At 38.3% G+C, this 14654-nt stretch overlaps 2 protein-coding genes and 1 long non-coding RNA gene across 3 annotated transcripts; 1 reads left to right on the top strand and 2 right to left on the bottom strand.

Moving 5' to 3' along the window:
• Window positions 1-1015: 1015 nt before the first annotated feature.
• On the bottom strand, window positions 1016-5926 carry LOC113668887 (metallophosphoesterase 1). The gene is made up of 6 exons (XM_027184859.2): window positions 5228-5926; window positions 4420-4523; window positions 3913-3999; window positions 2931-3132; window positions 1820-2083; window positions 1016-1363 (listed from the first exon to the last, which is right to left on the bottom strand). Exons 1-6 carry the CDS (start codon window positions 5594-5596, stop codon window positions 1196-1198), a joined length of 1194 nt encoding a protein of 397 aa, XP_027040660.2. The 5' UTR covers window positions 5597-5926; the 3' UTR covers window positions 1016-1195.
• A 1597-nt stretch (window positions 5927-7523) lies between these two features.
• Window positions 7524-13825, bottom strand: LOC113668871 (adenosylhomocysteinase B). Its single transcript, XM_027184824.2, has 7 exons — window positions 13713-13825; window positions 12162-12352; window positions 11026-11254; window positions 9698-10018; window positions 9152-9354; window positions 8531-8725; window positions 7524-7824 (listed from the first exon to the last, which is right to left on the bottom strand). Exons 1-7 carry the CDS (start codon window positions 13744-13746, stop codon window positions 7693-7695), a joined length of 1305 nt encoding a protein of 434 aa, XP_027040625.2. The 5' UTR covers window positions 13747-13825; the 3' UTR covers window positions 7524-7692.
• Window positions 12806-14642, top strand: LOC113668872 (uncharacterized). Its single transcript, XR_016184633.1, has 2 exons — window positions 12806-12941; window positions 13621-14642. It is a non-coding gene; the product is annotated as an uncharacterized LOC113668872 (long non-coding RNA).
• The last annotated feature ends 12 nt before the right edge of the window (window positions 14643-14654 follow it).

Genomic DNA, 14654 nt, shown 5'->3' with positions numbered 1-14654 from the left:
CAACTTTTTTTGAATTGGCTACCACTTTGAAGAATTTAGGAACCAGGTGGCTATCAGAAAAAAAATTAATTTCACGCCCTGAGTCGTCTGTCAAAGCCACAAAAGAAGCGACCCTCGCACAGGCAGATCACAGAAGACTTCGGCCCAGATTGCCACTCAATTCTGGAGAAACAAAACCCAAATTTTAAGAGAATGTATGGTTGGTGAACGTTTTTGAGCAGATTGAGCATCTACTTAAAGAAGTCTCCACTCAGAACAAATTTTCGTTTAACTGTCCGTAATGTGCTGCCAAGTTTAAGTTTGTTTACTTAAACGGCAAAAGCTTTTAGTGAAAGAAACGAGCAGAAAGAGACATCAGCCATTTGGAAATTGGCAATACGTGTGTTCCGCCTTTCGGCATCACTTGTCCTAAGGATCATGGGAACAAATCAGAAGAATTGTTGCCATCCTCTTTTCCAGGGTCCTCTCACTTCGTCGAATCTGGGAACGAGGTGGAGGTATTGTTGGACAAAATAGTATCCACTGCTTGAGACGTAAACGTTCCAAATTGCCACCTGGTAGGAAGTTCTAACATCAAAATTGCTTGTGCTTCTTTTTTTTTCCACACTTTGGTTCTCGTTTACAACTTGAGCAGTACAGCGTTTAGCAACAAATTGCACCAACTGTTGATCAAAGTTACCTAGGTTCTCTCTTTCTCTTCCAGTCCCCTCCGGCCAGAGAGGACCATTCACTTCATATTTCCACTAGAGTGGTATTCAACCAAATTTCAATTACCATTGTGATTATTTATTGCTGATTGTTTCCTAGCCTTCAAATCGTTCGAAAAATTACCAAAAGAAATCCATGTCTCTAAATTAGGCAACATTTCTCAACTCCGACAAGAAAAATCCCCCCACGGAAATCGCACTCATGAGAATCCAAAATGTGCTTGATAAAATACTTTTCTGTAAATAAGATACTTTTGTCTATCATTATGCAGATGCAAAACGATGCAAGTCCAGCAAACACGTCGTAATTCTATCGCAGTTTTATTTCGTTTCCCCCTCCATAGCTTAAAATGGTCTCGAGACAATTTTCTTATGTATTTACTATAAATTAAGGACTCACTGAAATTCATTTACAATTCATTTGCAACATATCTTTGTTCAGGACAGGAAAAATAAACCACAGACATTTTGCATTAATAGACCCTGTGTCATCTAACACAAGAGTTGAATTTTCTACGAGTTCTAAGGGATGTATATGTAAGTCCAAAGTTCATTACAACAAACACGATTCCTCCAACGATATACACTGCAATTACCGTGCTCTCCCGAGGAATAAAACATTTTGACAGAGCGAACTTTTCCGGGGAAATGACGCTCTAAAAAGGGAAAATAAACACCAAAGTTAACTCTTTGAAGCTTCTGTTGCCTAAAATTCTCCACGGACACACCTTGGAGGAAAATAATTGTGGCAAGGAATATTCAATAGAGCGGCAAAAAGAATGAGAAGAATGGACATTACGAGTCATCTTTAGCTCAGTGGTAGAGCATCCGAAGTACTAATCGGAAGGTCTTAGGTTCGATTCTTATCGGGAACACTCGATAGAGCATCCGAAACACTAATCGGAAGGTCATAGGTTCGACTCTAATCGGGAACACTCGGTAGAGCATCCGAAGTACTAATCGGAAGGTCGTTGTTGTAGCTTTTCTAATGAGTTGAGAGGGTGACGCTAGTTATTAACAACAATCACATCCCGGCGTATTGAAGCAGAACCAACACAACCCTGGAATCCTCTTAACACTTAATTCACAGCTATTCTATCTGATAAACTTACCAAAACAAAACTAGGATTATTTCTATTCCTCCAGCTGAACGAAGGAATCGTCATTTCAGGGGTACCATCATCGTGCAACAGATAGCAGCCATGATGGGTGTGGCCACTCAGTACTAGGCGTGGACGTAGTAATGACAAAAGCTTTTGAGACATCTCCTTGGAAACCACTTCCCATTTCTCTCTGTTTTTGGAGCGCTTTTCCTCGTCAGGAGGGGCATCAACTCCTGTACATCTCACTTCATTTCTACGGTACAACGGAAAATGCTGCAAAAGAGATATATTTATGACAATGTCAGCTGTGTCAAATCTATCATCACAGCTGAACTGTGGTAAGGCCTTTGACCCCCTAAGAGTGATAAGCATCTAATTTCTTCCTACCTTATGACAGCTGAACCAAAAATTCAATAAAGGAAATGATCACCGCCTAGTCAAGCTCTTAATTGTTAGATGAATTCTCCCTATTCAGTACCACAGGAAATGCAGAAAGAATAGCATGAAGAATAAGTAAACTGACACTTGGGACTAAAATTTTCAGTAAGTAAGACCTAAAAACCGGATTAAGTCATGGAGGAAGAAAATTTCAGTGAGTCATTCTTTCTCTGCAAAGAAAGGAATTTTATCCCAAATTTGGACAATGAATAATACTTGGTGAGTGAATGATATGTATCAAGTTGATTTAAACACAACTTTCAATTGAGAGAGTTATGGAAAAAGAAAGCCTAAAAATTATTCAGATTTTGAAGAAGATTGAACTTATGCTACTCCAACATTAGTCAGTGTAGTAACTACTGAAATGAAATGCCAGAGGTAAAGTGTGTAGCTTCATTAATCACCATAAAGATAATTGACATCAAAATAACCAACACATAGTTCTCTGAGTCACTCTGAAAGTTTGCTAGAAAGCTTTGGAGAGTAGTACACCAGAGGCCATTGTGTCACTTCATTACTCTGTGATGGTAATAAATGGAATGTATTTTACTTTTACCGTGGATAAATGCACATGTTATCTCACTATTTTACCAAAGGCATGGACCTCCTCGATTTAACTAGTATAAACATAATGCCTTAAGATATCATCACAACAACTTGAGGTACTAAAAATGTCTAATACCTGAATAAGTATAGGGGCTGGAGAATCCTTGGGTAGATCACATGTTTTCTTCTCTTTTTTGATCACATCTTCATAAACTTTTTTACTAGACCTCTCTCTGTGACAGTTCAGTTTGTTAGCCACATTCATTAGTTGAGTCATAGCCTCGGAACACATGGAACATTCATCACCTTGCAGTGCTATGGAGTTCACTAGGACAAACCTACAGTGAAAATTAATAATTAACAACTGCATCACTAGGTGGAGGTTGGGTGCCTGAAACATCCAGGAGCTTCCACTATTGGCAGCCAGCTCCTAGATGGAGACTTCCCCTATGGCTGACAAATCCTGGCAACCCAGCCATGAGCCCCCACACAAGGAAAGGAAGGAGCCCCCACACAAGGAGGGAAGGGGCGGGGAAAACAATGAGCTGCTACCTCTCACGATGATGCAAGTTCATGCTTGAATCACATGCAAGAATGCCTCAACCAAAGGGCACATGGAAATCTGATGTATGCACATGTGCAAAAACCGTTGACTACAAGAGAATGCTGATGCTCTTTGTTGTTAATTCTGTTAAATTGCATTTAACTGCATTAAATGCAATAAAACAATTAGAATGTGAAACTACACAGCATCAAAAAAATATTCATTACCTTCCCCAAGGTTTATCATATTGGGAAAATACCTATTTGAGGGGAAGTCTCCAAAGTAGAAAGTTTAAAAGGAAACAAACAGGGTTTTCAATGACAGTTAATTTTTTCCACATGCAGCTGCTGATGAGGTTATAGGCAACTGTGACTGGAAAGGGACCGTAAGGGGAAACCCAGGTTAGAGATTAAACAGATGACAGTAAGAGGTCTTATAGGCCACAGCACACTGCTAGTAACTGACTTTTCATGAAACCCCTGAAACAAGTACTATCATGGAAAAGTAGATTTCTAATGGACTGTGAAGTTTACTTAAGGCTAAAAAACCAAAAAAAGACAACAACAGTACTTACAAGTTTCCTCTAATGTTCAGTAGTTTTACTGAGGGAGAGTCAAACTCAGCTGAAAATCGTTGAAAGAGATGCTGATCACCAGATGCCCTTTAAAGACAAACGCAAAAAAAATGTCAAGTAAAAACCTCAACAAGCACACTCCTTAACTTTAAACTCCCATGAGCTACCAAGACAGACAATTTGACAATTTGAATCCCGAATATAACATTTCTTGTGTTCTGTTGGTTCACTCAACTCCTGTTATAAAGTCATATTCTGAGTCACCTTAAATGCATTGCACCAACTGTAGCAGGGCTGACAAAAGCTCCAAACATCCAAACATTCAGGATTTCATGAAATTTAATGAAACAATTATTCCATTTGTGCTTGTTGGATACAAGTTTTGGTTATAGTCAACTCATACCCAACATGCACTCATGGAATGTTTGTTAAATAACTTATAACATGGTGAATCTGTGCCTAAAGGGCATTAAAATAAAGTTTATGAATATATTCTTTTACACTTACTCATAGTGAAATCCAATGTCATGATTCCCCACCACAACATAAAATTTGGTATGAGTTGAATGACGAAACATCTTGTGAAAACGCTGGATGTACTTATTCCATTCCTGTTTTACAGTGAAATATTCTGTTTCATTAATTTAATTTACTGGTGGCTACTGGTACGTGTGAAAATTATCCCATATTCCTTCACAAACTTCAAGTCATTGAGCTGTGTTTTATTTTAGTGCCTCTTTCTGTGAACAAGGTAAACCTGACAGGCCTGGTTTCTGAGATCTCACCTGGCAATTCCTACCTTGGTGCAAACATTGATGTCTGTCCAGAGTATCTGTGCCTGATCTCCACAACAATTCCAAACATGAACATTCTACAGACCTGTCTTGCTAAAGTTTTAAGCCTCACCAGTCACAAAATAAGCTACTTCTTTACATTCAAGATAAAAATTTTAAAAGGTTTGGAAATTCAACAGCAAAAACTTGAGGGAATAACAAAGAAGGAGTGGTTTTTCTGATAGGACCCAGATAACTACTCATCAGATCTATATTTCTGAGTTAAATTACAAATTTCTTATTTATAAAATAATGAGACCACGATGTTGGTGAGTTCTAGCAAGCTGAAATGTTTTAATCTAAATGGAGACAAGTAACTCCTTCAACTGCACATCTGTCACCAGCTTATGTGTTTGTGTACCAGTTAACGCTGTTGCCTGCTCGTGTAGGTTTTTCACAGGATTTTTACGCTTTAAAATAAATATTTTGCATTAAAAAAAATCACACAGAGAAATCCTCTGCACCTATCTAGGCAGCCTTACCTCATCACCACATTTCATACCCTCATCGAACAGATCCCCAAGTAAAAAGATGACATCTGGTTTGAAATAGGACACAGCTGTTTGAAAAGCTCTTTCCATTTGCCATTCTCTCCGCAGTTTGTCAAACCAATGGCCATCTTTCGACCCTAGCAAGTGTGTATCGGTCAGTAACATGGTCCTGAGAGGTTCGGAGGACTTTGCATGTTCCTCGATAGTAAATACCGGCCACGAACATTGAAGTATCACCATGTAGTAGATAAACCATTCGCAAAACACGAATAGGCAAACAGCAAAAATCGCCCCTCTCTTTAAAAATCCTGCGCATACGAGAGCGTTTGACGTCCTCATTATTCCGAGAGGAAAAATCATCAGTCTTCAGCAATTTCACTTCAAATCACCTCCCGGCCAGGTTTATGAAAATTAGCCATCTAATATATAACATCAAGGCTCACTGTTGTTCGCAGGTCGAATTCCTATGGTTAACTTCCAAGAACAACCAATTTTTACCAAAATTGTATGCAGTATTCCTCCTCTAAATAATAGAGAGGAACCAACATGTTGGGATTCACTGCAGACGTAGACTTTTACCCTTGTAAAGTGCAAAAAATCATTCGCTCGTTTGGTGTAAATATAATTCACAGCCTCTTCCACACAGTCTGGATATTGAGTTTTAAGTGACAGGCTTTCACATGACGAGGGGAAACTGGGACCAAGTGAATCGAACAACGAAGACATGACGTCAAGAGTGAAAGAGATCACAAACGCAGAGGCAAAGGAAACACAGTCCTTTTTGTCCTATGAGACAATCGACAATAGCTCGTCCATTACAAAATTAAACGCAACAGACTCAATCAAGTCGAATATCGATTCTTTCGACAAATCGTTTAAGTGACGATCCAAAGCTCCAAGACTGAAGTGTGAATGTTTCTTTAGACCCGCGACCTTTACCTCTCAAGATCTAATTTCTTACACGAATTTAATTTTACACCAATAAAACGAGGTTCGCGTATTATCGTCAATTTTTTCGCTGGAATTTTTTTGAAATTGTTGAGAGAGAGATTTATTTTTTGTCTTCCTGGTTATTTTCTTTCCAGTACCGTGTGCCTCTCGCTGTCAAGAGAGCAAGTACCGTTACTGGAAGCAGCACTTTTAAAATCTTAACTCCAAGCAAAATAAAGTGAACCGAAATTCAGTAACTCTAAGTGGTACAAGGTGTCATTGAATTAGATCAAAATGAGTCACACAATCTAATATGATTCCTGGGAGTGAACCACACATGCAAAACCGTGGTCGTGGCTCATCATCATCCGCTATTTACCACCCCATATTATGTTTTAAACTCTTCTTTCCATAAGAAACGGTTCGAGTCAATCGCCCAGAAACAAAGTATCAAAAAGTTTTTCAACGCAGCTTTTCAGTCTGGAGAGGAAATATACTTGCAAATATTTCAAGGGGGAGAAATATCTTGCTTATTACTAGCGAGCAAATCTTTGCAAATATTCATATCGTATGTAACCAATTACCAGGGCGACAATTGCTAACTTAAGAAAACTTCTCAACCTATGGCCCCTTAGAGTGACTAGCATCTAACTTCTCCTTACCCTATCACCCCTGAATCAAAAATGAAAGTCATGAGAGTAGAGGAGATGACCATTAACTAAAGCTGCTCTCGATTGTTGAACAGATTCTCTTTGTCTGCCTCTTTGAAAATGTATGGAGAATAGTATGGAGAATATGCATACTGATGTTAGGGTGTAAAGGCTTCATTGGGGTTTGAGCCTCCCTTACTCCTTACAAGAGGCTTTCAAAACTTATGTTAAAGATCAAATCTTGAAATGATGCAAAACACCAAGAATCACTCCATGGCTCCAAAGAAAAACGTTGGCACACTTGTTCATCAGGCTGCAAAGCAGTGGCTAAATGATCTGTGCACTGAGCTCTGGGTCCAAGACCTGGCCGGTCAATGTGTTGTGTCCTTGGGATCTCCAGTTTACTTGCACAGTTCCACCCTCCACCCAGGAGTACATATGGGTACTAGCTAACTATTAGGAAAGGCTGATGAAATGTTGTGGGGGGGGGGGGGGGAGAGGGGTAACCTTGCATCATAAAAGCATTTCATCCAATAATAACACTCATAGCCGCTTCATACTGGGGAAACCAGGTGAGCTCCGGCAAGGGTGGGACACTGGGCTCCAGTACAGACTTGCTCATTATTCCCAGATTCCCATTTTGAGGTATTTGACAGCTTGAGGTGGAAATAGGGCAATTTTACATTGTAGAACAACTTACCAAAGTATTCCCAATCAGTAGGCTTATTTGTTTATTTAAGCAACACAATTATAATAAATAGCGCCACTGACACCAAAGTTTACGACGTAGAGGAATAAACATCTCCACAAACACATGTAAGGAAATTAATTTGTTGTTAAAAGTCCACTGTCTTGTCCAATCCCAAAAAGGGGTATTTAGTAGCGGTAGTGAGAGGGTTTGTAAGGTCCATCAGAGGGTATTCCCAAGTAATTGGCTTGTTTGTCACTAAGCTTGGTCATCTTAACTCCAAGATGGTCCAAATGCAACCTGGCAACTTCTTCATCAAGCTAGAAAGACAATTAAAATGTATGCATTTAAATATTATTATTGTATAACTGAGATACTACAGGCACTCTCATTGGTCAAAAACCTGTCCTATAGTTATTTTATAAAAGCAACAGACTGCCCTTTCCATTCCATTAACCAATGTAATAACTCTTAGCAAGATGTTGGAAGAACACAGAAAAAGTTTATGCATCACTCTTCGGAAAAGAGTATTGTACAAACTTTTTTAGCATTCTCCTAAGACTTGTGTGGGTTATTTTATGCCACTAAACCATGGGAATGAGAGTTCCAAATCTGATAAATCAGACATTTCCACACCTACATTTCCTTTTGCAGTTCAATTAATGTAGTGAGCTCAACTACTTTTCATAACTCTCAAAACTTAGAAATCTCTCAACCCAGATGCAATCAGCAATCCAGCTTTCTTGGCAATATTGCATTTTTACAACCCTGTCAACAATATTGGTCATACAAGTCAGGACAACAGCCAAGAGATACATATGTAGCATTCACATGTGTGTACAAAGAGACCCGATAAGTAAATGTTGGGAGAATTTCATGTGGCTTGCAGATCTTTGATGCAAAAGGGATGCAAAATTATCAGGGAAATGAATAATATCATAACAAGAGTGGTTCTGCCTTTCAAACAATCACCAATCATGGACCTTTAAAGCTCATCATCAAGTATCTTGCCAGAGATTCTCTCACCTTCTTGGGCAGCATGTAAACACCAATTTTGTATTCACTTGTCTTCTCCCAAAGTTCAATCTGAGCCATGACCTGGTTGGTGAAAGAGTTGCTCATGACAAATGATGGATGTCCCATGGCACAGCCAAGATTTACTAGACGGCCCTCAGCAAGTAAGATGATGTGACGACCATTGGGGAGGGCGTATCGGTCAACCTAATGTAAAATTAAATGAAATCTTGAATCTTGGGTCAACAGTTCAAACTAGGAAACCTAAATTGGAGCAGTGTTCATATCAGTGTGATTTCCATTTCCACTGTGGTTCATCAGTTAAGCCTTTCCCTCCAAAAGTGACCGAGACAGAATTTCTCCTTACTATATTGGTACAATATCAAGCAGACAAGTGATAGAATAAATGAAAACATAAATTGGAGAATCAATAGTTGATTGACAACTAAATTCTTTGAAGTAGTATCAAAAGAATTAAATGGTAGACAGCAAGGATAATTACTCATCAGACCTTGGGAGTGATATGGTTTTTTCATGTCTTTTTCTTTCTTTTTCTTTCTTTTTTTTAAACATTACTGGTAAATCTGGATTTGCATTTTAGTTATGAAGAGAGTCACAGAAGATGCTTTGTACCTGAGGTTTGATGTTGTCCTTTTTACAGTTTTCATTGAGCCATGCAACATCAATTTCACAATCAAAATGGCCAACATTGCAGATGATGGCATCATCCTTCATCTTCAAGAAGTGTTCTGAAGTGATGATTCCACTACATCCTGTTGATGTGACAAAGATCTGTCCCTGTGAGGCAGCTTCTTCCATGGTAACAACTTCGTATCCTGTTAATCAAACAAGGGCAACACAAAGCATATCAAAACACTTAATCATTGTTATTCATTATTAGTATGAGCATTCTACTTGCATCTCCACATTTAAACTCTTGCTAGCAGCTTTAACACTTAAAAAATCACAACACCTTAGCTCTTAAATCTAGGCTGACAAGGATTCTTACAGAACTATCTAATGTTGAATTACACTGTATTCAAATTAAAATTTTTATTTATTGTGGTTTCTTTCAGTTTAAGAAAACTTCAACCACAATTTCCAATAACACAACACCCAGCGAGTACTCTCTTTTCTTTACAGAAAGCTGACAAGTTGCATATCTTTTGCATACTTTACCTTCCATGGCAGCTTGAAGGGCATTGATGGGATCAATTTCAGTGACCAGAACACGAGCACCAAAACCACGGAGAGACTGTACTGATCCTTTGCCAACATCTCCATATCCAGCTACAACACAGACTTTTCCAGCAAGCATGATGTCTGTTGCTCTCTTCAGACCGTCAACAAGAGATTCACGGATTCCATACAGGTTGTCAAATTTGCTCTTGGTAACAGAGTCATTGACATTAATGGCTGGCACCTTCAGTTTGCCTTGCTCAAGCATTTTGTACAAGTTATGTACACCAGTCGTGGTCTCTTCTGAAAGTCCCTTTATTTCTGGAATATAAAAATTGTATATCATGTAAGTTAACTTTTCTAAAGTAAAACAATAAATAGTTTAATCACACAAACAGAGATAAGAATCAGCACAGGAGCTAAGCGAGTCTCTTTACTGGAGTTTTTCCAACTAAATCCTTTCACTCCCCAGAGTGACAGAAGGAGGAATTTCTCTTTACAGTGTGTAAATATTTATACAAACAGAGAGGCAGAGAGAAAAAAAATTAAGGAATATTATTTGTATTAGCACCAAATTATTCATACAAAAATTATCAGAAATCGATTACAAACAGTTCAGAGAAAAAATATATCGTAATCTTGGGAATGAAAGGGTCAAGTTACACATGGAAACTGGCAGGATTGTTACATACTCTGAGTGAGATTTTAGTCTATCAAAGGTTACCCAGTGGTCTTCAGAAGCATCAGCAGCCAGTGTTTTTGCTGGCTACTTGAAGCAGACAAAGCAATAAAAGCCTATGGTGATCTGACATAAATTTTAACCTTTGCCAGGTACTGTTCATTTGATGCTGGCTTCTAAAAAGTATCAGAACACTTTATTCCCAGAATTTTGATAGATTTCCCTAAAAATTTGCTGGTGCTCATTCACACTCTTTTCATGTGGGGAGGGGCTGTAAAACTACCTTGTTCAAAGCCAGAGCTTATCCCCTTAACCACTTAGAATGATTAGCACCTCACTCCTCCTTACAATACCACCCATGAATCACCCACAAAGGTTATGAGAACAGAGAAAATGATCACTAACTAAAAAAGCTCTTGATTTTTAAACAAATTCTCTTTGTCAGCACCTTTGGAAATGTATAGAAAACATTATGGAGAATATGCATTCTGATATTAGGGTGTTCAATTTAGGTCCAATTATGGGCAAATCATTAAGTCATCAATTTACCAAAATATTACCCAACAAAATGAAAATATTCATGCAGTGCTAAGTGGCAATTTTATCCATTACATATCTATCAAGAAGCATGAATCAACCTCTAACATACTTGGCAAAAACTGGGGATATTTGTCGTGAACAAGGTTGGTGAGGTCACCACCATCATCAAGGATCATGTTCAGTGGCTCTCCATCAGGGAAGACAAGGGTCTGCTCAATACACCAGACATACTCCTCATCAGTCTCTCCCTTCCAGGCATACACTGGAACACCTGTCTTAGCGATAGCTGCTGCAGCATGGTCTTGGGTGGAGAAGATATTACAAGAAGACCACTGAACCTGTGACAGCAAAGACCTGTATTGTCAGTATAAATCTTGACCAACATAACACACCTGCAAGTCCTACCCGATTCCTAAGAGGAATGTAAGCACAGCCATGCATACATAACACGACACACTAGGTTTCACATTAACTGCAAGTTCCCATCTCCAGATAGTTTTCCATTCCATTCCAATTGAGATAGACCTTTTGAAGCTCAAAATGAAAGTAAATTTGCTAATCAATACTTGTTACAAAAATAAATGACCATAAAGAAAAGGTCATGGTTATTCATTGTGGTGAATAACAATAGAAGCCAAGTTTTTTGAAAGATATACCTCTTTTAAAAGAGGTATATGGTCATTAAAAGCTAAGTTTTTTGTTTGTCTCATGATGTAGTCACATCTGATGTAGATCACAACATTTCGTTTAGTCGAAACATCATGATCTGCATCACACGACTGCATCGTGAGAAAAACAAAAAACTTAGCTTTTAATGACCATATACCTCTTTTAAGAGTTTTAAGAGATGAAATTAGCCTAAGAGTTTATGATAATTCATTCCTAAAGCAATGCAGAAAACTAAGCTTTCTGACTCTTGCACTTGTTTCATGCTCTCCAAACTTGCCATGGGTATTCATGACTCAATATGTGCAACGTAAGCATGAACCAATTCTTAAATACAAAAGAAATAATAATGATAAAAATAGCACTTCTCTAGCGTGCTTTTGGCTATTGTTTGAGTGGATATACTTTGCGATGTTTCTCTTGCTCAAGTGTCTTCAACTAGATGCAGAATAAGTCAACAATGACCAGGGTTTATAGTAGATTATATGTTCCAGTGCACCTGAAATTGTTTTGCTCAGTTATATCAAAATTTAACATTCACTCTACAATCCATATGTAAGAAACAGTATTTACAAATACCTCAGCTCCCAATTCAGTCAAGGTTTCAATAAGAACAGCAGTTTGGATTGTCATGTGCAGACAGCCTGCAATTTTAGCTCCTGTGAGAGGCTTTGTGGGACCATATTTCTTTCGCATCTCCATCAAACCAGGCATTTCATTCTCAGCCATGATGATCTCTTTACGACCCCAATCAGCCAGGCTGATGTCAGCTGGGAGGTAATAAGACACAACTTAATGACGACTAGCCAGAACAGTTGCTTTGTTCCCCCAGTTATAATGAGATGATGATGACAATGATAATTGTGTTTGTCACTACTTCTCATGTCTAATTTCCTCTTTAACCCTTACACTACCACAAGAGATCAACATATAACTTCTCTTCATATTTTTTTCTCCTTCTCTGATACCTTAATGACAAATTTGCTGTCACAAATTCATTTCAAAGCCAGTAATTTGCTAGTAACTAAAGTGATTTGAGAGAGAAAGAGAAAAGACAAGATTAATAAGTTATTGAAAAGCTTGATTTGCTCAAAAATACTGCCCAGCCGGTAAAACTGAATATAATTATAAAAAACAGCAACAAAGCTAAGGATGTATTTTGCGAATCACTGATGCATGCCCTGCGGGCAGAGATAAGAAAATCTAGAGCGCACTAGGGGCCAATTGGAATTGCAAGATTCGTTACCATGCCCTCTAAGAAAAAAAAATCACATCAGTACCACAATGATTGAATCTAGAAGAGGAATGCTGTTAATGGGCGCTTGTAATCAAACACAGTTTGGTGCACACTCCCTATGGGTAGGTACTTTATTTCTTACAGACAAGAAACCATGTAAACGAGAGGTTTGAAATCATGGGTAATTATATGACTGCCATGAAGATATTCTGAGGCAAACTAGTGCCTTCTTAGTTGCATCAACTAGTTGAACTGCTATGGAGACAGCCAAACTAAACTGACTGGTTCCTGAGACGATTCGTTCTGCGTTTGATTCGGAAACGAGTGCAATATCGCGGTTTTCTTAAATCAAAACAACAGACACGTATTGTAGAGAAAGTGAACTCAATTCTTATCGAAAACTTATATAGAAAACACCATTTGCTGGAGTACTGCACTGTAACTGCCTCAAGCAAAATTGCGCAACTTTGAAACAACCCCGATAGGATTTACTGACCTCAAGACGGAGGATTTCTTACTTTTCAGTTTATGGAAATTTGGTTATGGCATTCACTCTCTATAACAGAGTCTTGTTATGAAATCAATTGCGTTCATGTCGCCCTGACATACACACGTGAAAGCTGTACGAGGTGATAATGCACATAGCTCCTTGAACTTTCTTAAGCAAGAATTTAAAATTTCCAAAACCGATCAAAGAAACTTTCATCCAAAGCACTACAGAATTCATAGTATCTGTATTATAAGAAATAACTTTTATATATTAGTGTAATCGAATTACGAAATCTTAACTTCCTTTGCAAGCCGAAACTACCAACATGTCGATGCCACTTCAGCAGCCAAAATCATCACACGTGTCAATTAAAATCACAAGCTTCGATTGCCTTCAAACTCACCGACTTTGTACTGGAGCTTTCCACCGTTCTGCATGATGACCTTGAATTGGTTGAGGATACAACTACCACCAAGAGACCACTAAATCACTTTCTATCGTACGGAGTTAAAAGAGGACCAGAAAAGGGCTGAAATAAGTTTTTATACCTACACCCGCCATATTTGGAATGTTCGATGGTGATTGGCTATTCGGGCAATGAATGGGGGTTGTTTCGTAAAACATTAACATGTTTGTAATGAATTTATATAGATTTGAACCAATTTTACTCAGAATTGTCGCTTTTAAACTACTTCAGATGCGTAAAGAAACAAATTAACATGATTCAAACAGCTAGGAAGAACTCTATGTTGAAAATTATACTTAAAAAATCTAAGGAAGGTAGTTAAACAGTAACCACGGTCACAACGATGTTTGATGGCATGGGAAAATTACTTGTCGACTGTAGGGATGGAAAATAACTGATCACGTGCGTACTTCTCGATCGAATCATGTGGTGATGAGACTGTGTTAGAGCAGACAGTTCAAAGTTGCGATTAATTCTGAGAAACGTGATCTCTACTTCATACAAATATACTGTGTTGCATTGGAAATATGATGGTAAAACCTGTTGAACATGTAAATGTATTCGTCGTTTGTGAGCTCAGAAGACTGAATAGATTTCATTGCGTGACGTTACTTGGTTATATATTGCGTAATGACAAAGTTGCGACATTGGACGTGCTTAAACAGGGAGCAGCGGAGCACAGATCACAGAGAGATCAGAAAAATAAGAACGTCGCAGAACAGTATGTCATCCCGTAACAACGCAAAAAAATTGTTTTTAAAAAATCGAGAAGAAGAAAACAGAAAATAACGCATAAACAACGATTGGCTCGCGCGAATTTACTGGTTAGGATGCCGAATTTCATTAAAGCTTAACCCACTCGGCTGACTCCGAACGTAA

Source organism: Pocillopora damicornis, chromosome 3 (assembly GCF_964200805.1).
Source record: "Pocillopora damicornis chromosome 3, jaPocDami1.2, whole genome shotgun sequence".
NCBI classification, from domain to species: Eukaryota; Metazoa; Cnidaria; class Anthozoa; order Scleractinia; family Pocilloporidae; genus Pocillopora; species Pocillopora damicornis.
Note: the sequence above shows the minus strand (reverse complement) of the source record. Positions and strands in the feature narration are given on the sequence as shown.